At 36.0% G+C, this 22,440-nt stretch overlaps 1 protein-coding gene across 4 annotated transcripts in view; it reads right to left on the bottom strand.

Annotated features, from left to right (window-relative positions):
* Positions 1–10,627: 10,627 nt before the first annotated feature.
* kcnd1 (potassium voltage-gated channel, Shal-related subfamily, member 1) overlaps positions 10,628–22,440 on the bottom strand; it is an 89,274-nt gene continuing 77,461 nt past the window's right edge. For 3 of the 4 annotated variants that reach the window (XM_048209746.1, XM_048209745.1, XM_048209744.1), the window contains 3 exons: positions 14,068–14,160; positions 13,715–13,953; positions 10,628–12,410 (listed from right to left, as the gene is read on the bottom strand). In XM_048209746.1, the coding sequence (XP_048065703.1) occupies positions 12,206–12,410; positions 13,715–13,953; positions 14,068–14,160 (537 nt within the window). In that variant the 3' untranslated portion in view covers positions 10,628–12,205. The remainder of the gene's footprint in view (positions 12,411–13,714; positions 13,954–14,067; positions 14,161–22,440) is intronic. The other variant, XM_048209747.1, reaches the window with a different exon arrangement.

The following is a 22,440-nucleotide window of genomic DNA, read 5'->3' as shown; positions in this document are numbered from 1 at the left end:
AGGAGTGACCAGACAATCCCCAGGTGGAGCAGAACCAGCCCTAAACCAGCCAATCCGACGAGACTCACTTCAGGAAACTACATCGCAGCCAACACCTCATCCAAAGCCCCGGCCAGAGCACCTCCCAGAGCTTCAACACGCAGACCGGATCCATACGGACAGAGACTGTCCTACAACAGCCCCGCAGCTCCAACAGCTGAAGCCCGTCCGCAGCAGAGCCCGGCCCAGCCAGGCAGACTGAGCTACGCCCAAGCTGTCAGCGGAGGAGCAAACCGAGCTAACGATGAACTTCACGACATCCAACACATGCTGAGTATCATCTGCTCTCACTTACTAACACACAGTGGACAATGGTAAAAAAAAAAGAAAAGAAAAAAAAAGTTAATTTAGATTTGATTGTTGTTCCTAACATTACTTTCCACAATTCATTGTTTTTCACTCAATATACTATACATATATATATTTTCTATCAATCTCTTTTCTCAAAATGGCAAACAAACCATATTGTTTAATTTAAAAGTTTGTGATGAAATCACTCAGCTTTTCTACATGGAATATCCAAGGTCTAAACTCCTCAATCTTTGGTCTAAAAAGTAGAAATCCTGACTTTATGAGAGAAATTCAAGACATAGATGTCATAATCTTGCAGGAAACCTGGTGTAGAGGAGATGTGTTCACTGCTTGTCCCTCAGGATACAGAGAGATCATATTACCATCAGTCAAACTCACATCAGTCACACAGGGGAGAGACTCGGGGGGATGATAATCTGGACTAAATCTGAACTATCCATAGAATCAGTCAAAAAAGATCAATATCACCTGTGGCTGAAAATTAAAGAAGGAATAATATCAACATCTCAGCCTGTCTTCCTTTGTGCCACATATATACCCCCCCTCGAGTCTCCGTACTTCCAAGAGGAAACCTTTCAAACCATAGAATGGGAAATCAGCCATTTCCAGGCCCAGGGAAATGTGCTGCTTATGGGTGATCTGAATGCCAGAACCGGAGAAGAATTCGATTTCTTAGAATCACATGGTACAAGATTTATCACTGGCAGTAATAACCTATTCCCTTGTTACCCCACCAGACAAAATTGTGATCACACAGTGAACGCTCACGGACGGCAGCTGCTGCAGCTCTGCCGAGGACTGGCTCTGTACATCGTCAACGGAAGACTGCGAGGGGACTCGCTCGGCCGATACACCTACAGCTCAGCTCTTGGTAACAGCACCGTAGATTACGCAATCACAGATCTCGACCTTTCTTCTTTGAGAGCATTCACAGTCAAACCCTTAAAACCTTTCTCAGACCACAGCCAAATCACCCTTTATATAAAGCAATCTGAAACATCACCCAAACCAATTAAAACACCATATCAAATGAACAAAATAACATCATTTAAATGGACAGAAAACAGCGCGACTAATTACATCAATGCTGTTGAATCTTCAGAAATTCAATCCCTCTTACATTCATTCCAAATACAGGTATACCCTAAAAATCAATTCGGCATCAATCAGGAAGTACAAGATCTAAACAACATATTCTACAAAACAGCACGAAAAAGTAATTTGACAATTGTTAAATCAAAGAAAAAATATTTAGAAACTGACAAATGGTTTGATTTGGACTGTAAGGCTCTGAGAAAAAACCTCAGAAATTTATCAAATCAAAAACACAGACAACCAGATAATCCCGACCACCGCCTTCATTACTGTGATGCACTAAAACAATATAAAGCCACACTCCGTCGGAAAAAAGCACAGTTTTTGCAAAACCAGTTTGAAGAAATCGAAAAGTCTATAAATTCACACAAATTTTGGGATAAATGGAGATTACTATACAAACCAAATCAAGAAGTTCTGGCAATCCAAGATGGGGAGAAGTGGAAAAACCACTTCCAAAAATTGTATAGCCCCACTGAAATTCTAAATTCTAATCAAAATGAAATAATAAATAAACTAGACAATTTGGAAAGATCAATTAAAGCAAATCAAAACCCCTTAGATTTCCCCATAACAATAATAGAATTGGAAGACAAATTACGGGTCCTTGAGTCCAAGAAAGCCTGTGGTGTTGACAGCGTCCTGAATGAGATGCTGAAACACACAGACCAAAGCTTCAAACTGGCCATGCTAAAACTGTTCAATGATGTTCTGAGTGTCGGGTTTTTCCCTGAGATCTGGAACAAGGGCCTCATCAGCCCTATCCACAAGAATGGTGACAAATTAGACCCCAACAACTACCGAGGCATCTGTGTGAACAGTAACCTGGGGAAGGTTTTCTGCAGCATCTTGAACACGAGACTCCTAGACTTCCTTATGAAGCACAATGCCTTGAGTAAATGTCAAATTGGCTTTCTCCCAAAATGTCGCACATCCGATCACATTTTTACATTACAAACACTAATTGATAAATATGTACATCAAAACAAAAGACAAATTTTTGCTTGTTTCGTTGATTTCAAAAAAGCATTCGATTCAATCTGGCATGAAGGATTATACCTAAAACTTATTGATAGTGGAATAGGGGGAAAATTCTATGATTTGATCAAATCAATGTACACAGCCAGCCAATGTGCGGTTAAAATTGGAAACACGAGAACCGAATTTTTCCCCCAGGGGCGTGGAGTGAGACAGGGCTGCAGTTTAAGCCCCACCCTCTTTAACATTTATATCAATCAATTGGCCAATATTATAGAAAACGCTCCCATTCAAGGTCTCACTCTACATGACACAGATATAAAGTGTCTTCTCTATGCAGATGACCTGGTGCTCCTGTCGCCCACTAAAGAGGGGCTTCAGGACAGCCTGAATCTTCTGGAGGATTACTGTCAGTCCTGGGCCCTGACAGTCAACCTCCAAAAAACTAGAATCATGATGTTCCAGAAATGCTCCAGATCTCAGGGACCAACACACACATTCACACTAGCACAAAGAACCATTGAAAGCACAAAAACATACACTTACCTTGGCCTGAAAATAACTCCAACAGGTAACTTTACTTTGGCTGTGAATGAACTCAAAGAGAAAGCTCAAAGGGCTTTCTATGCCATTAAAAGATCAATTAAAATTGACATCCCAATCCAAATTTGGCTCAAACTTTTCAAATCTATAATTGAACCTATTGTTTTATATGGCAGTGAAGTGTGGGGTCCTTCTATAAAATTTGATTTCTTAAATTGGGAAAAACATCCGATTGAAATTCTACATTTAGAATTCTGTAAAAGAATACTCAGAGTCCAAAGAAAGACGCCAAACAATGGATGCAGGGCAGAATTAGGCCAATACCCTCTCCTTCTAAACATCCAAAAAAGAGCCATCAAATTCTGGAAACACCTAAAAACAAGCGACCCCAACACATACCATTACAAAGCCCTAAAACACCAAGAGCTGAGCGTAAGTAAGAGTCCCCTGTGCCAGCTGGTGCTGAGACTGACTGACCTCACACCCGCTGAGATCTGCCAGCCTCAGGACTCACACACACTCACACACATTCGGCTTACACAAATTATAAACACAGAAAAAGACAAGTACATCACCCATTGGACAAACACCATTAAAAACCAACACAAACTGGAATGTTATTCGGCACTAAATCGAGACTACGCTATTGCGAACTACCTGAGCACAGTGAGTGATGCGAAACTCAGGAAAACACTGACGGTGTACAGACTCAGCGAGCACAGTCTGGCCATAGAGACGGGCCGGCGCAGACAGACCTGGCTCTCCCGTGAGGACAGACTCTGCTCGCACTGCATCCTGGGAGTGACGGAGACGGAGCTGCACTTCCTCACAGAATGCCCAAAATACCAAGATATCAGAGACCACTACTTCCCCAAAATTAATAAAATATTCCCCCAATTTAACTCCTATAGCCCAATCCAAAAACTATATTACATTCTTGGTGAAGAAGCCAAATGTTCCAATATAGCTGCAAGATTTGTTGCATCTTGCCATATCCTGAGGGACAACCAGAAAGAAACAAACAGCCAGTAAACACATCCCCATTAGACCTACACACTGTATATACTGTATATAATGTTCAAATTCTAAGTTCAGTTATTACATGATTTCTGTATTATAATCTTTTTTATTTATTATTTTTAGAATGATTCTATTTTGTTACTAAAATTATTTTTATTTATTTTATTATTTTCTCTACATAGGCTTTACTCAGATGTTCTGTTATTCTAAATATTTTTTTCTATGTTGGTTAAATGCTTTGGCAATACAAAATGTATTTTTTTGTCATGCCAATAAAGCTATCTGAATTGAATTGAATTGAATTGAGAGAGAGAGAGAGAGAGAGAGAGAGAGAGAGAGAGAGAGAGAGAGAAATGACAAAATGTTAACATTTGTATGAACTTTCCTTCAACATCTTGACGCATTCTGTTCTCTAGCCCTCGCGCTGCCGTTACTCCAACTGCAGCTAGAGGTCAGTGTTGCGTAACAATTTCCCGCCTTCACAGGCCAAGCTCATTCATAGTAAACGTATGAAAGCTGCAGAAAAAGATTGATTGATCTACTATTTTACCGTTTATGTTCTTGCATTGAGAGGAAAGGGGAATCGAGAAGAGAGAGAAAAGATAGACAGAGAGACAAGAGACTGTGTTCTGATGTGTTCACCCCAAAATTAATATTTTGTCATTATTATATACTCACCCGCCCTCATGTCGTTGCAAATCGGTATGGCTTTCAATAGTATGCAAACTTGTTTAAATATATCACAGATGCCAAAGTTTATGGTTGTTTCTCTATACCTGATAATCATCACCAGCTTATATGTTGTGTTTTGGATGTCTGCAGTACCTGGAGGAAGGTATCCATTATTAGCATTCCCATTCAAACATAATTCCAGACATGCAAAACCTGGCCAGCTTTATCCACGGTTGCATAGAATGAAGGTGGAGTGAAGCCTGATATCGAATCACATTCCTGGACTAGACATGCACCAGGCCGATAATCAAATTAAATATACAACCAATAAACTGATAATCACATAGGCCTATCGGGCACATAAGCTGCTGACTTGCTGCCATAGCAGGTAATAACTTGTAAGGCAACGTTTGTGCATAAAGGCATAGACATCATAATCAACATATGTATTTTATAATGTCTATGCATGAAGGCACCTCACAAAACTGATTTCGGACAGACTTCTGAGGCAGTGGTGGTCAAAAACGTACATTTACACACAAACTGACCAACAAACGCAACTTTCGTACGCCATCTTTTATTTTTCTAGCTCAACTGTCATGTAAAGCACAGGATTGTGGGATATCAAAGGCAGCTAAGGATACCAGAGATCGTATTATAGCAAAGAGTATATGGAACCCAAGAGGCGAAACTCTTATTCTTTTTGGGTAACAGCCACTAGATAACGCACCGGTAGCGCGGCCGCCATTATGGGGTGAAAATACTAACTGGACCATAGAATACTTTACGCACCCAAAATCGGCGAATTTCACAATAAAATCAGAAGCGCAATAGAACATTTTTCAAATTAAGTCACCAGTAAATTTATGGCACCTACAGTAAATGTTGTATTATATATGTTTTATTTTACCAGTTGTGGAATCCAACCATTCATTCATGTGAGGTAACGTAGTTAGCCTACTAAAGTTTTGATTATTGAGTGTTTCCATTTTATGCAACTATACACATTTATTAGTAAATTAATAATTGATACATTTAAGATCATCATGTTTACAGAGAACAATATATTTCAGACCTAATGTAATAATAATAGTATTACTCCACTATCTGAAAAAAAAAAAAAAAAAAAAAAAATATATATATATATATATATATATATATATATATATATATATATATATATATATATATAGTACGTTTTAATGGATCATGCTACAATTATCTTAATACATGATGCATTGCTGTGTCCGTTATCGCATAATTCCCACTTTTGGACTCTTTTGCTTTAACGGACATTAGACAACACTGCAAAATCAAGCTGTTATATTCATATATTTATTGTCCAACATTCCCAATTTTTCTGATGCGTGTCCTTAATTTAATTTCATATGTTGGTATTAATTCAGTGTTTATAATGCTAATACTCGAAATTCAAAGGATTTTAACCCAAATTGACTGGGTTTCTAGAGAGCAAAGGTTTTGTGAAAAAAGTGGAAGACTTAAACACAAAGTGTGTAAAATAAACTGTTAAAGGTGCCCTAGAACGCTTTTTCACAAGATGTAATATAAGTCTAAGGTGTCCCCTGAATGTGTCTGTGAAGTTTCAGCTCAAAATACCCCATAGATTTTTTTTATTAATTTTTTTAACTGCCTATTTTTGGGCATCATTAAATATGTGCAGATTCAACGTGCTTCCCCTTTAAATGCTCGCGCTCCCCGCCCCAAGCTCGCAACTCTATAATACACAGCATAAACAAAGTTCACACAGCTAATATAACCCTCAAAATGGATCTTTACTAATTGTTCGTCATGCAGCATACCCGATCATGTGAGTATGGTATTTATTTGGATGTTTACATTTGATTCTGAATTAGTTTGATAGTAGCCTATGTGTGGCTAACGGGCTAAAGCTAACGTTACACACTGTTGAAGAGATTTATAAAGAATGAAGTTGTGTTTATGAATTACACAGACTGCAAGTGTTTAAAAATGAAAATAGCAACGGTTCTCGTCTACGTGAATACAGTAAAAAACGATGGTAACTTTAACCACATTTAACAGTACATTAGCAACATGCTAACGAAACATTTAGAAAGACAATTTACAAATATCACTAAAAATATCATGTTATCATGGATCATGTCAGTTATTATTGCTCCATCTGCCATTTTTCGCTATTGTCCTTGCTTGCTTACCTAGTCTGATGATTCAGCTGTGCACAGATCCAGACGTTAATACTGCCTTGTCTAATGCCTTGAACATGGGACGTCACAGTCGGTGTTATTTCCATGTACTGAACTCTTGTTATTCGACTATGCCAAGGTAAATTCAATTTTCAATTCTATGGCACCTTTAAAAGGATTTGATGATCACTAGTGATAGTATTTTATTCTGTGTTGTCATCATTCAGGTTGGATTTCAGCTTTAATGTACTTTTTTTTTTTTTTTTTTTTACAAAGCAGCTGATATTGCCATAGAAACTAGTGGCTGCTGATTTGCTTTCACCCCAAAATGGCAGAAACGCAGGGCCGCTGTTGCAATGGAACATTCTATTCAGTTTCGCTTCTTTTTTATCAAAGTCCCTTTCTATAGTCTTTGGTGTATACTCTCTGATAGGGAGATAAGAGGGTCTGTACCTCTGCTCTTACCATTAGAGAAAGCGTAACGGCTAACTTAATCACATACTCACCTCTCAGCCTATCGTGTTGCCGTTCAAAACCTAGGTAGCCGACTTGTGGCAGTGTCTTGTATGGCAGCGTTTGTGCATTAAGGCACCTCATGAAATGGATTTCGGATAGACTTCTGTGGCAGTGTAACAGTTTAATGATCACCACAATATAGTGCGAGCTTTGGTGAGAACTAAAATATTTTGTTACTACAGTAGAAATTTCTCGCTAGAAATGATATCAAAAGTGGAATATGTTGGTCAAAAATGTACATTTAACACACAAACTGGCCAGCAAACACAACTTTCAGATGCCATCTTTATTTTTCTAGCTCTACTGTCACATAATGGAAAACACAGGATTGTGGGATATCAGATAATAGGGAGATAAGAGGGTCTCTATCTCTTACCATTGGAGAAAGCGTAACGGTTAACTTAATCACGTGCGGCAGCTCTCAGCCTATCGTGTAATGGCAGTGACATCAGTCGCAACATTCCCTAGTCTGGCTTCTCTTGATAAAATACATTTTTATCAAGCTAAAATCTACATATAGTTCCTAAAGAAAGTATTGTTTAGTGTAAAACATGCTGAAGATTCGCAGACAGGCTGTCGATTAATTAAACAATTAGCTATTTCCCCACAAAAGCTGTTTAATCAGCATAGTGAAGCATCCATTCAAAAACAGCCTCTGGTCTCCTTCCCGTGTACTGCCAGAGGCGGAGTGTTAGCATTAGCCATTATGCTTTTTTGGCTAAATGTTGCAGGCTTACCTTCCAGTGGCTTTGCTAAGGATACATCTATGCTGCCTTGAAAAATCGATCAGATGAAGGTATCTCAGGAAACAGGAAGTGAAGCTTAACATTGAACTCGGATGTGCCTTGATGCCTTGAAAGATGCCCTCCAAAGGCAGCATTTTCCAGTTTTCAGACACAGCCATCGTTCGGCATGAATTAAAAATTCACATATACATATTTTCTAAATGCGTGTTATAGAACTTCTTGTAAACAATTCAACACTGACTACTCTTTTTGTTGAACTCATAATTTTTTCAACTATTTTCAAAGAAAGTATAGCTAAAACCTGCTCAAAATATCACTAGATTACATAATGTCTGCAATTTACATTTGTTTTCTCTCCTAATCTGTGCTACATACTGTATTTTAATATAATAAATAGAGTTTCCTTTGAGGAGGCAAGGGAGGCAGTGCCTCCTCAAAAAAAAAAAAAAAAAAAAAAAAAGGATGAGAAAATAATCGATAATACAAAAATAAAACAATGCAAATATTACAAAAATTGATATTAAAAAGTGTAAAAGTCACTAGTTTTTCTAAAGAAACACTGTCCAACAGTGACACCCGCAGGCGAAGTTACAGTGAGAATGAATGGGGGAAAGTCACGTGAGAGGTGGCAGTGCCTCCATCGTTATGATTGGATATGATCGGTTATGGTTGGACATGATTGGTTCTTGCGATAAATCCTGCCTCTTGTTTTCGTTCGTTAGTCGAATCGAATCGGCCTGAATGAAGACAGTGATGGCGTTAATGGGAAGACTAATAAAAAAGTAAGTAAACAACTCACTTAGATATCACCGCTTTATGTCGTGTAAAACTTGAAATGGCCTGAAAACATGACGACTGCGGGGGGTTTAGTGAGCAATCAGCGTGGTGAAATTAAAGGTACATCTTCATGTCTGTGACCTCTGACCAGTGTGTACAAGCTTGATGACAGCTGAAAATAAATGGATTATTAAAAAGAAAATCTGAACATTAGTTCACAAATAAAAATGCGTAAAAACACTAACTTGATGATATTTATACTTGGTTTTAATAAAAAGAAAATACATAGTAAAAATATAAAATTGAATTGTATTTTGTCTCTTTTTTATTTAAAGGGATAGTTCACCCAAAAATGAAAATGTGATGTTTATCTGCTTACCCCCAGCGCATCCAAGATGTAGGTGACTTTGTTTTTCAGTAGAACACAAATGATGATTTTTAACTCCAACCATTGCAGTCTGTCAGTCAAATAATGCGAGTGAATGGGAACTCTATTAATAAGAGTTGAAAAAAACTTGCATAGACAAATCCAAACTAAACCCTGTGGATCGTGACGACACATTGATGTCCTAAGACACGAAACGATCGGTTTGTACAAGAAACCGAACAGTATTTATATAATTTTTTACCGCTAAAACACCACAAATTCCAACTGCGTTCCGCACTCGGTTAGTGAGGTCTGATCGCGCTCTGACAACAAAAGTGATGTCTGGCGCTCATTGAAGTATAAGCGCCAGACATCACTTTTGTTGTCAGAGGAGTAAGCAGATAAACATCAAATTTTCGTTTTTGGGTGAACTATCCTTTTAATGTTTATTTAACCAGGAAAATTGTGTAACAGGGACATAAATTTGATATATTAAATATTGAGGACTTTGCCTCCTCATTTTAAAACACTACTGACGTGTATGATGTAGTATAGTGACTGACTAAATGTCAACCAGCAGTCCAAAAAGTCGCTACATTTGTGGCTAGTTGCTTTTTTGAACAAAAGTTGCTAAAGGGGTGTGAAGAGTTGCTAATCAAGGGACAAAGTCGATAAATTGGCAACACTGCTGTCAACGTATACAGGACTTCTCCAGTCATTTAGTCTGCTTAAACCCCGCCCCTGCAAGCTTGCCTTCATGCGTCTTCACTTTTGTATGCAATACCCACATCTCAAAATGCAATCATCACCGATGCATAGAACCAAGTGCCCACCCTTTTTTCATTTTTGATTATGTTACACTGAAATGTACAACACAACATGGACAAAATCCTCGCTACTTAGGTTTCATCGCAGCTTTAAAGTCAACATAAAAACATATTTCATTTCCTCACCACATTCCATCATTCAATTCATTCCTGGAAGTTAAAATCAAGCCCCACCCTACATATTGCCAGCTTTGAATATTCTGCTCCTCTCAGAAATATCACATTACAGAAGTAAAATGGTTTTTGAATGCGTTTCATGTTGACTTAACACTAAAAGACTGGCAGCGGTATGGGTAATTATGCTCAGCTAAATTATTATGATTTAATGGTAAATTCTCACATTATGCAAATTGATAACCTATTACACAGCATTCCCTCAGGATAAAACCAGAAAACAATTCGCCACGAGACTTTAGTGAACATCGTGTTCAAGATTAGCACTATAAAATATCAGATGGTGTCAGCATATCTGAAGAAATGACCATAAAGCATACATTACATTTTTGGTGCCACTGCAGATGTTCAGATGTGATTGAGAGCCAACAGACATTGTGTTTTCTGAGTTCTGTTCACTTTATTTGTGGAATAGACTTTACACCTCTGTGCTTTTGATATCTAACTCTTTAGTCGTCTACCAGGAGCCGTTTCATCCAAAACCCCCTGCCGAAAATGAGCAGGTGCCTGACCAATTACTAAATTTACCACTTCACACCGTTTTATGAAGCTGGGGAGAGAGAGAGAGAGAGAGAGAGAGAGAGAGAGAGAGAGAGAGAGAGAGAGAGGGGAGAAAAAAAGACAGAACCAAAACGAACATAAAAATAACAATGCTTGTAAACAGAGTAACAAATATATTTTTCATCACAGTCAAGTGCAAATTTGCATTCCTCCCGTTTTGCACTCATTTCCATAGATAATCGTATCTTTCATTTCAGTTGTAGTAAAAAATAATTACACTATTATTGCCTGTCTCATTGCTGCTTAGGAATTTTAAATAAACATTAACAGAGCATCAAAACAAATCAGAGAAATGGCTCACTGGACATATCCGTGTTCGATGCATGAACTACTGTATAAAAATAGCTAGCTAGGGTTTAAAGGTTACACTTAATTACCAAGCCAAATGAAAAATAAGTTGAAGTGACTCTAATTACTGCTGTAAAACTTAATGACAGTGGTAAACGCCCTCGATCCGCTTTAAAATGCTATAGAAACGCTTCATTTTCCCATGGGAGAAAACACATTAAAAATACCTACAACGGTATCCATGCATATCTGTGATCAAATAACACAAGTCCTTCCCAATCGGCCCTCACACACTCACGCACGCACGCACACACTCACGCACGCACTATCCAGCCTTAGATTTTTGCAAAGAACATGCCTGAATGTTTTTTTGTTGTTTTGTTTTTTGTTTATCATTCTTTTTTTTTCTAATGTGCACATCTGGTGCAGCACGTTTGATCATTAATACTCTGTAAATATCTTTTTTTAATCAATGTCAAAAAAGAAAACAGGACAAACGAAATAGAGGTAAAAGAAGTTTCATGCAAAAGTATGTGAGAGTAGCATGTTGGCGGCTCCATTCTCTGCCATGGTATCTACTATACAACAACATGCATGTTTGGGTAGGATTGCTCAGAAATCTCTTCTTTTTTTTGTGGGGTTTTGAAGATGCATGTGATCTAAAGAGGTATGATACAAATATTGATACATATACAGTACACCACCTCCATCTTTTTTGTCATAGCATTTTTCCTACTTCACGTTCATTCCCACCTTTTGTAATCTCTCCTGCAACTGTATTACGCAGTGGATGTATAGGCATAATTCCTGCTTGTTGAAACATTGCATATCTTTAAAAGTAAAAGGCCTTCTGTGCCACTATAACTGCTGATTTATCATTGTAAAATGCGTCTGATTGAGTTTGTCTTTTCAGTCTCCTCCAAGCGCGTACGAACAAAAAAACACGTCAGCTCATGCGAGTCCGCGTCGAATTGTCGATTTGGAATGAAGCAGATTCGTTACGAGATGCACTTTGTCTTTTCTGTGGCGTTGCGCTCTTTCCTGGGAGAAGCCCCCATCGCTTCCTTTCTGTTGTGCAATAGAGGGATGCTTGTGTGCTTGTGGCGGTTATAAGGAGGAGATCTTCACTGTCTCATGGGTGAAGGAAGAGCGAGAGTTGCGTAAGATTCCGGGAATGGCAGGAGAGGGCGGCAGACTCTCGTCAGGAGTGTTGGCGGGAGGGGTGGGTATACTGATTATAGCCGCTGTGAAATCTCTATCCTCACAGTTTAGCTTCAGGTCTTCTGTCCGGGCGTTGAGACTGGAGCGGCTGCTTGGATGCACACACACACGCACACGCACACACACACATACGTTGTGCACAGAAAAAAAAGTTATAGGTTAGATGGGATACCAGTGTAATTGTTACATAAGTTATTATTTTTGTTGGAGTCATAAACATATATATACATAAACATACATACATATACATAAACATAGATACATATACATTTTTTTTTTTTTTTTGTGAAAAATTACAGTAAAAAACAGCTATATCTACCAGTGTGTAAAAAAAATAATATATTTTTTAGAATTTATTTTGTATTTAATATTGACATCTTCATTATTAGGCTATATAAATGATCTATTATGACAACAAATAATTATAAGAGAAAAAAATAAGAATTATTTTAGACATCTTAAGAAGAATGTCAATTACTGTAATGAATAAACATAAAATAAAATATTAATTATTTATAGTTATTAAAACATATGAAAAATAAAGCTATATATACAGCTATGGAAAAAATTAAGAGACCACTCCAAGTTCAGAAATCAATGTTAAGTGGTCTCTTAATTTTTTCCATAGCTGTATATATATATATATATATATATATATATATATATATATATATATATATATATATATATATACATACACACACACACATTAAAATCATTTTATGCAAATCATTAAAATCATAATTATAAAACAACATAACCTAAACTGAAATAAGTAATATAATGATATAGTACTTATATGTAAAATATTCATTATAGTTGATTATTTACTGTTTTTGGAAGTCTCTTATGATCACCAAGGTTCCATTTATGTAAATAAAAATACAATAAAAACAGTAATATTGTGAAATATTATCACAATGTAAAATAATTTATTTTAATATATTTCACAATGCAATTTATTCCTAATAGAATGTTAAAAAACAGCATTTATTCAAACTATAAATGTATTTATGGATCAATTTAAAGCATCCTTGCTGGATAAAATTATTTCTTAAAAAAATGAAAAAATATTAATTCAAATTAATATTAATTAAAATGAAAGAAATTATGTATGTATGTACAGTATGTGTTTATATATATACACACATACATACAGTATACATGCTATATATATATATATATATATATATATATATATATATATATATATACAATAATAATGATATAATAATAATGATATATACATGATATATATATATATAATTGTAATGGTGCTAAAAATACTAATTTTCTTTATGCAAAGAAAAGTTTTTCACAATACTTTTTCATAATACTTTTTTTCTTTCTTTTGATTTTGGAGTGAAAATGACACATCATCATGGTCTGTCATACCTTTGTGGTCCAGCAGAGGTTTTGTGCACTTGCAGAGTGTCCAGCTCCTGTACGCTGCCCCGGCTGACGGATACGGTGGAGTTGGCGAGGCGGATGGCTCTTCTCTTAGCTCTGCGGGGGCAGCAGGACGTCGTCACCCCCTGCTGGCTAGAGATGGAAGTGCTGCGGCTTGTACGATAGCCTACCGACTCAGTCATACACATCTCACTAAACGTCAGCTCATCTGTGAACTCATGATTCTGTTGGAAATTACAGGAGGAAATGCTTAATGAAACATCTGGATCATGCACTTTGATCGAGAAACGCATAATAATTGTGTCCAGTAACAGGCTGAGCAGAAGAGCTGTACTTACGGTTGTCTTTTCCAGACAATGTAGCAGGTGATGATGTTGGTGCTCAAAAGAAGATCTGTTCTTCAGACACAGAGCACTGTCACTCTCTCGAAACTGAGATATAAAAACACCACAATAGTTTATTTAGGGCGATCCATAAAAACCATGTCTTTAGATACAAGCACCTTAAAACATCAATCTTAAGTGGACACAGATCTATTTAAAGAGACCACGACTATTTACAGCCTTCAGAGGATGTTAGCATCATCAAGACTTCAGGTTTATCTTTGTTAAAGAACAAAAACATTTTGTCCACAGTCATCTCCGATAAGTTTTATAAAAGATATTTTTCACCCTCAGAAGGATTTAAGAACACATTATAGTCATATAAGTCATCAGGTCTTTTTAAATTATATATATATTATATATATATAGCCTGAAATATAATAGGATAAATTACGCATGACAAGTTCAGTCAGGATTTGTTTTAGTCAGGAATAAACCAATGAATAAAATGATATAAAATCATGTGAAAACTATAAAATATATACCAAAAATGGTAACACTTTACAATAAGGTTCATTAGTTAAACATTAATTAGTGTATTAACTAACATGAACTAACCATGAGCAATACATTTGTTACTGTATTCACTAATCTTTGTAAACGTTAGTTAATGAAAATACAGTTGTTCTTTATGTTCACAGTGCATTAACTAATGTTAACAAGATTTTAATAATGTATTAGGAAATGATTAAAAGAACAAAGATTAATAAATGCTGTATAAGTGCAGTTCATTACTAGTTCATGTTAACTAATGTTAACTAATGAACCTTATTGTAAACTTTTACCCAAAAAATATAATAGAGCTAACACATTACATTTTTTGATGTAACAAGTAAAGCATTACAAGTAATGTGCATTATGTAATCTGATTACTTTTATGATGTAATCAGTAAAGCATTACAAGTAATGTGCATTATGTAATCAGATTACTTTTTTGATGTAACGAGTAAAGCATTACAAGTAATGTGCCTTACGTAATCAGATTACTTTTTGATGTAACGAGTAAAACATTACAAGTAATGTGCCTTATGTAATCAGATTACTTTTTGATGTAACCAGTAAAGCATTACAAGTAATGTGCCTTATGTAATCAGATTACTTTTTGATGTAACCAGTAAAGCATTACAAGTAATGTGCATTATGTAATCAGATTACTTTTTTGATGTAACGAGTAAAGCATTACAAGTAGGGATGTCCAGATCCGATCACGTGATCGGAAATCGGGCCCGATCATGTGGTTTCAGACTCGATCGGAATCGGACGTTACCTCCCGATCAGGACTCGGATATATATGTATATATATTCTCATTATTTTTAACACATCTATAGTGATGTGGTGGCACAGAGTTAGGCCTGTTTCACACTGCAAGCATAAGCGGCGCGTGAGTAGCGCATATTTTTTTCAGCGTGCATGTCAACCAACGGATGCATTCACACAGGCAGCAGGAGCAGCTCGTAAAGCTTCAGGCAGGAGTGTCGCGTAATTAGCAGTGCCGCAATCGTTTCGGCACCGAGTCTATCCCTGTGTCTCAATCAGCTCCCTAGCTCTTTAGGTCGTGAATCAGTATATAATGAAAGTGAATGTGGCTGATACCCTGATCAGTGCCCTGACTACTGAACTAGGGAGCTGATTGAGACACACGCTGCGCTGCTGACGCGTAATTAAAGTGAAAGCACACTTTTGATGGACAAAATAAATATAATTTCACACAAAAAGTGTTCAAAATGCACACAATACGCATGTCTAATGTGTTTTAACAAGAATTTGAGTATGACAGAAAAGAAAATTAAGAATCAAAAATAATAATAGAAGATTTACCCATTTAAACTTGTTTTTTATTATTCAGTTTGGGTTAAAGTATGGTGTATTATAAAAAACTAAAGTAAACTAGCCAGAAAATATGATATATATAAACATTATTTTAGTTATTACACAGTCTGCAGCATACCCAAATCAAACCAAATATATTTGTTTTTATATTAGCCTTTTTTATATTTACTGTTGCACTAAAGTGAAGTGAAGTGAACAATTTATGTTATTTATTACTTGATTGTTCAAGCTACCTCACAGAAGTGCTCTGTTTGTAATTAAATAAAAAATAAGGAACGTCCTGGATCTGTTTTTTTCGCTCTTCTTTATTCTTTTTTTGATGTATTATAGAAGTATCGGATCGGGACTCGATATCGGCAGATACTCAAAATCAAATGACTCGGACTTGGACTCGAGGGCAAAAAAACCTGATCGGGACATCACTAATTACAAGTAATGTGCCTTATGTAATCAGATTACTTTTTGATGTAACGAGTAAAGCATTACAAGTAATGTGCCTTATGTAATCAGATTACTTTTTGATGTAACGAGTAAAACATTACAAGTAATGTGCCTTATGTAATCAGATTACTTTTTTGATGTAACGAGTAAAGCATTACAAGTAATGTGCATTATGTAATCAGATTACTTTTTTGATGTAACGAGTAAAGCATTACAAGTAATGTGCCTTATGTAATCAGATTACTTTTTTGATGTAACGAGTAAAGCATTACAAGTAATGTGCCTTATGTAATCAGATTACTTTTTTGATGTAACGAGTAAAGCATTACAAGTAATGTGCCTTATGTAATCAGATTACTTTTTGATGTAACGAGTAAAGCATTACAAGTAATTAGGGTTGCACGGTGTACCAGTACTACGGTAGTATCACGATACTAAAGCTTAAAAATACTGGTGACGCCATTGTATTTTTTAAACGGTAGTATCGTCAGTACCGTAAGGAATGTTGTATGTGCGGCAGGTACACTTCAATTGAACAAGCATGCCTGCAAAAACATTACAAGAGACAGCTGTTGCCTGTCTGCTGTGCCGTGTGTAGTAAATGCTCTGTAGAATTAGCGCATTATTGTTTCCCAATGCTTCAGTTAAATTTGCAATGAGATAAAGTTGCACTTGCACGTTGTTGTTCGCACTGCATTTTTTCTGGAGAAAGGGTCTGAAATTCACTTAACTAACATCATAATATCTTTTGTATACTGCATGGTATCGTGATACCATGATACTATGATACTATACCATCAGCTGGTATAGTATCGTAAGACATTTTTTGTGGTATCGTGACAACCCTACAAGTAATGTACCTTATGTAATCAGATTACTTTTTTGATGTAACGAGTAAAGCATTACAAGTAATGCGCATCATGTAATCAGATTACTGTTTTGATGTAACAAGTAAAGCATTACAAGTAATGTGCCTTATGTAATCAGATTACTTTTTTGATGTAACGAGTAAAGCATTACAAGTAATGTGCCTTATGTAATCAGATTACTTTTTTGATGTAACGAGTAAAGCATTACAAGTAATGTGCCTTATGTAATCAGATTACTTTTTGATGTAACAAGTAAAGCATTACAAGTAATGTGCCTTATGTAATCAGATTACTTTTTTGATGTAACGAGTAAAGCATTACAAGTAATGTGCCTTATGTAATCAGATTACTTTTTGATGTAACAAGTAAAGCATTACAAGTAATGTGCCTTATGTAATCAGATTACTTTTTGATGTAACAAGTAAAGCATTACAAGTAATGTGCCTTATGTAATCAGATTACTTTTTGATGTAACAAGTAAAGCATTACAAGTAATGTGCCTTATGTAATCAGATTACTTTTTGATGTAACAAGTAAAGCATTACAAGTAATGCGCATCATGTAATCAGATTACTTTTTGATGTAACAAGTAAAGCATTACAAGTAATGTGCCTTATGTAATCAGATTACTTTTTGATGTAACAAGTAAAGCATTACAAGTAATGTGCCTTATGTAATCAGATTACTTTTTGATGTAACAAGTAAAGCATTACAAGTAATGTGCCTTATGTAATCAGATTACTTTTTGATGTAACAAGTAAAGCATTACAAGTAATGCGCATCATGTAATCAGATTACTGTTTTGATGTAACAAGTAAAGCATTACAAGTAATGTGCCTTATGTAATCAGATTACTTTTTTGATGTAACGAGTAAAGCATTACAAGTAATGTGCCTTATGTAATCAGATTACTTTTTTGATGTAACGAGTAAAGCATTACAAGTAATGTGCCTTATGTAATCAGATTACTTTTTGATGTAACAAGTAAAGCATTACAAGTAATGTGCCTTATGTAATCAGATTACTTTTTTGATGTAACGAGTAAAGCATTACAAGTAATGTGCCTTATGTAATCAGATTACTTTTTTGATGTAACGAGTAAAGCATTACAAGTAATTAGGGTTGCACGGTGTACTGGTACTACGGTAGTATCGCGATACTAAAGCTTCAAAATACTGGTGACGCCATTGTATTTTTTAAACGGTAGTATCGTCAGTACCGTAAGGAATGTTGTATGTGCGGCAGGTACACTTCAGTTGAACATGCATGCCTGCAAAAACATTACAAGAGACTGCAGTTGCCTGTCTGCTGTGCCGTGTGTAGTAAATGCTCTGTAGAATTAGCGCATTATTGTTTCCCAATGCTTCAGTTAAATTTGCAATGAGATAAAGTTGCACTTGCACGTTGTTGTTCGCGAGTGTACAAATGTACAAAATACATTGTAATAACACAAATACATTTATTTACAGCCAAAAAAAGTTACTGCAGCTAAAGTATTTTCAAGAACAACAGTCACAGTAACAGTATGAATTGTAGCTGAAATATAGCTAGCAATGCATGATGTCCAATTTAATGGACAGATTATTAATAAGAATTTCCTCCCAATCTAAAATCAATACTTGGAAAATTGAACAATGATGTAACTCCTTAGATGTTTTTCCTGCAAGAGACTCCTAGGATAGAAGGAATGGATGGGTATTCCAGAGCAACTTGGCATTTCTGATTAGCCATCGGCAATCTTGGTTTGGAGAAAAAAAAATTCCACATACAAAAGCTTGCCACATGGTGGCAGTGTATAGGTTTTGCACTGTAGTGACCTATGCATGAAAGGTATACGTATATATATTACCACACAGTATAAATTGTTTCCATTTTTCTGTAACTACAGTAAAAATATTAAGAATTAGGAAAAGAAATTACAGATACAATATGTATATGGAAGTCAGCTAAATGATCCAAATCAGTCAGCAATATAGTGAGTAGGCAGTGACCATGTTGTGTGACTTTGGCTTGCTGGGAGATTCAAATTTTGTTCCTGCAAAACTTGTTGCTATGATACAGAGCTGCTGTTCTTTGAAGTTTTAATCCATAATTACATAAATTACAAGGCATTATTTAACTGCTTTAAACATTGCAATGTAGTTGCAGTGGGTTAAAACCTTCACTGCCCTTATGTCACCTGTGATTTGACCTTACTTTACCACGCAACTTCCTCCCGAGACAGACCGCTCTCCTTGGTGCCATTCGCATGTATCCGGTAACCTCTGTAACCTCTCGTTGTAAAACGATCACATGCAAGGATGTCGTGTCCTGAAGAACAAGTCTCTCAAGAAACATCAGTCTCTGTGTCTCCCTTTTATGCTTCCTCGATACCATCTGGCCCCCAAGCTCTTTGTAGCTCAAGTCAAGGTGGTTTATCGCCATTCCGGCCGCCATCTAGAAGCAGCCCATCAGAAGCCTTTAAAAGCAGCCGATCTTATCATGGAAAGAGAGGACAGGCTGTTCAGAGAGGCTGTGACAGTCAGGAAGGAGCAAGGACTGCTCTGTCTGCCACGCAGGAAGTGCCCCGTCAGCCGAAACCAAGGATGGCCGAGGGAGTCGGGGCAGATAAGATCATCAATAATTGGACCCAAGCACAATTAGGTTTGTTTTTGCTAAACAAAAAGTCCCAAGTAGAATGGAATGACACAGCTATACCGCCCAAAACATTTGAGAAAGTTTGATCACGTAGGACGTGAGTGGGAGCAAAATGCAATTCCACTTCCTAGATGGAAAAACCAAAACATCTCAATTCTTTGTGGTCCTACAGAACGGATCTGGAACGGAGACAACAGCAAACATAATACAAAGCATTTCACTCCCATATAATTCAACACGGGAACTACATTTAAAAATGCCCTAAAGCACAAGTGTGTGAGCAAACAAATTCTACAGAGCTGTTTCAATAAAGCATCCACTACGTTATCTTGACTTACAACAACAACAACCGAGAAAAAGCCGAATGTGATACGTCCTTCGGTGCGACGCAAAATGAGAAAATTAAAGAAGCTCAATTTGTCATAATCCATTTCCTGTTTGACCGGGGAACCCAAAGTGAATTTTTCTGCCACCCAATCGCAGATACGCAAGCAATAAATCCCAAATAAATACATTTCAGTCAAATCCACGGGCTGCAACACTGTCTTTCTGAACACTCCATCAGGAAAAGGAGAGCAGAGGAACCTCAGAGGGTATTAAACCATCAATCACTGACAATTCCATTGTTAAAAAAGCGCTGATAGGGACGTCACATTAACAACACAATTTTCTCAGTGGAGACAAGAGATACAGCCATTGGATAACAAAACTACCCATGATTAGCATCTACACTGGCTGTACCGGTGAGTGTGTGTGTGGAGGGGGGGTGTTCTGAGAGCTCCAGGGTTAGAAAAGATGAAGAAATCTTGCAAATACAGTACATTTAATGGTGAAGATGATGATGCTGGAGTGTTTAGGGTGGTTGCTAGACTGTTCACTCTCAGAAAAAAAGATACAAGAGCTGTCACTGGGGCGGTACCCTGTCAAAAGGTACAACTTTGAGCATTATTTACCCCTAAAGGGTGCATATTAGTACCTTAAAGGTACGTATTAGTAGCCAAATGGTGCATATTAGTACCTTTTGAAAGGGTCCTGTCCCAGTGACAACTTTTGTACCCTTTTTTTCTGAGAGTGTTGATAAGTGGTTGCTTACCAGTTCAAAATGTCAAATAGTGCAGGATGAGTTACAGGACGAGTTACTTAATTACAGGATTAAGTTTAATACTTAACATACTTAAAAATAAATGATTATTATTGAAAAAAATAGTTTTATATTTAGTGGTGCTTATAAAAAAATATATTATTTTTTTTAATATTTAATATTTTATTTATACTATACTTATAAAAAATAATTATTATAGTAAATACAGTATTATATACATTTAGTGGTGCTTACTGAGGCAAGCAAAATTATGATTAACAATATCAACAACAACAGCAGCAATAATCATTTTTAATAAATTTAATTATAATTATTATTATTATTACTATTGTTATACTTGCCTTAGTAAGCGTCACTAAATATAATGCTGCATTTTGTATAAATTGTTTATAAAAACTAGTGCTGTCAATCGATTAAAAAATTAGCTAATTTATCACATATTTTTCTGTAATTAACCAAACTTATTCGCATATTGATATATTTTATATTGTAATAATTTCACATTGTAATTCCAAATTAATGTACGTTTACAATTAATGAAGGTATATTTTAAATATGTTTTTAATGGAATCTTTTTCCTAAGTACTGTGAATGAAGGGCAGTATCACTGATACCAATAATGCTACTGATCCCTCTATTAAATAGATTTTTTTCCCGCAATTATAGCCATTCAACATTACAGTATAAATGAACATACACACAATGTTTTTAACATTTAATAGTTTTTGAAAAATATAACTTTTAATTTAAGTGAACTAACAAACTATAAATTGAATATAAATGAATTCTTATTAAAGCTACAAAAGTTATTCAGTCAAAAGCAACGAGTGATTTTCTCTATCTTTTGTTCTTTGATTAACATTAATGACAGACAGCAGCAAGTTTATTAGTCTGCTGTCACTTTAAAAGCTAATGCACATGACACAGATCTGATTTTCTCACAACTCAGACTTTTTAACTCATTTAAGAGTGCGTTTATGAGGATACTCTACAAAAACGTGCATTTTGACATTAATTTGTGTGTTTTTGTCCTTTGAAGTACAAAAAAAACCCCTCAGTACTGGCACGTGTTTTGGATGAGAGAACACATATAGACGCGTCACAGACAGATCTTATCATGCTTAAATGGTTTAAAAGAACTTGAATGAATGATATAAAAAAACGATTGCTGCGTTAATTGTGTTAAATATTTTTAGCACATTGAACTGAAAAAAAAATTGCAAAATTAAAGCGTTAATTTTGACAGCCTTAAAAAAAAACATCCGATTTTTTTTACTTTTGAACATTTATGCCAACACAAGAACAGGTAAATCATACATAAATCAAAAATTGGCACACATGAACACTTCCTAATGACCTTTCATCAAAGGTCAAGACTCGCACAGACTCGAGTGCCGAATAACAGTGTGCAGAGACAAAAGAAAGACCTAAGTAGAAATTCAAAGCCA

Source organism: Megalobrama amblycephala, linkage group LG12, assembly GCF_018812025.1.
Source record: "Megalobrama amblycephala isolate DHTTF-2021 linkage group LG12, ASM1881202v1, whole genome shotgun sequence".
NCBI lineage: Eukaryota > Metazoa > Chordata > Actinopteri > Cypriniformes > Xenocyprididae > Megalobrama > Megalobrama amblycephala.
Note: the sequence above shows the minus strand (reverse complement) of the source record. Positions and strands in the feature narration are given on the sequence as shown.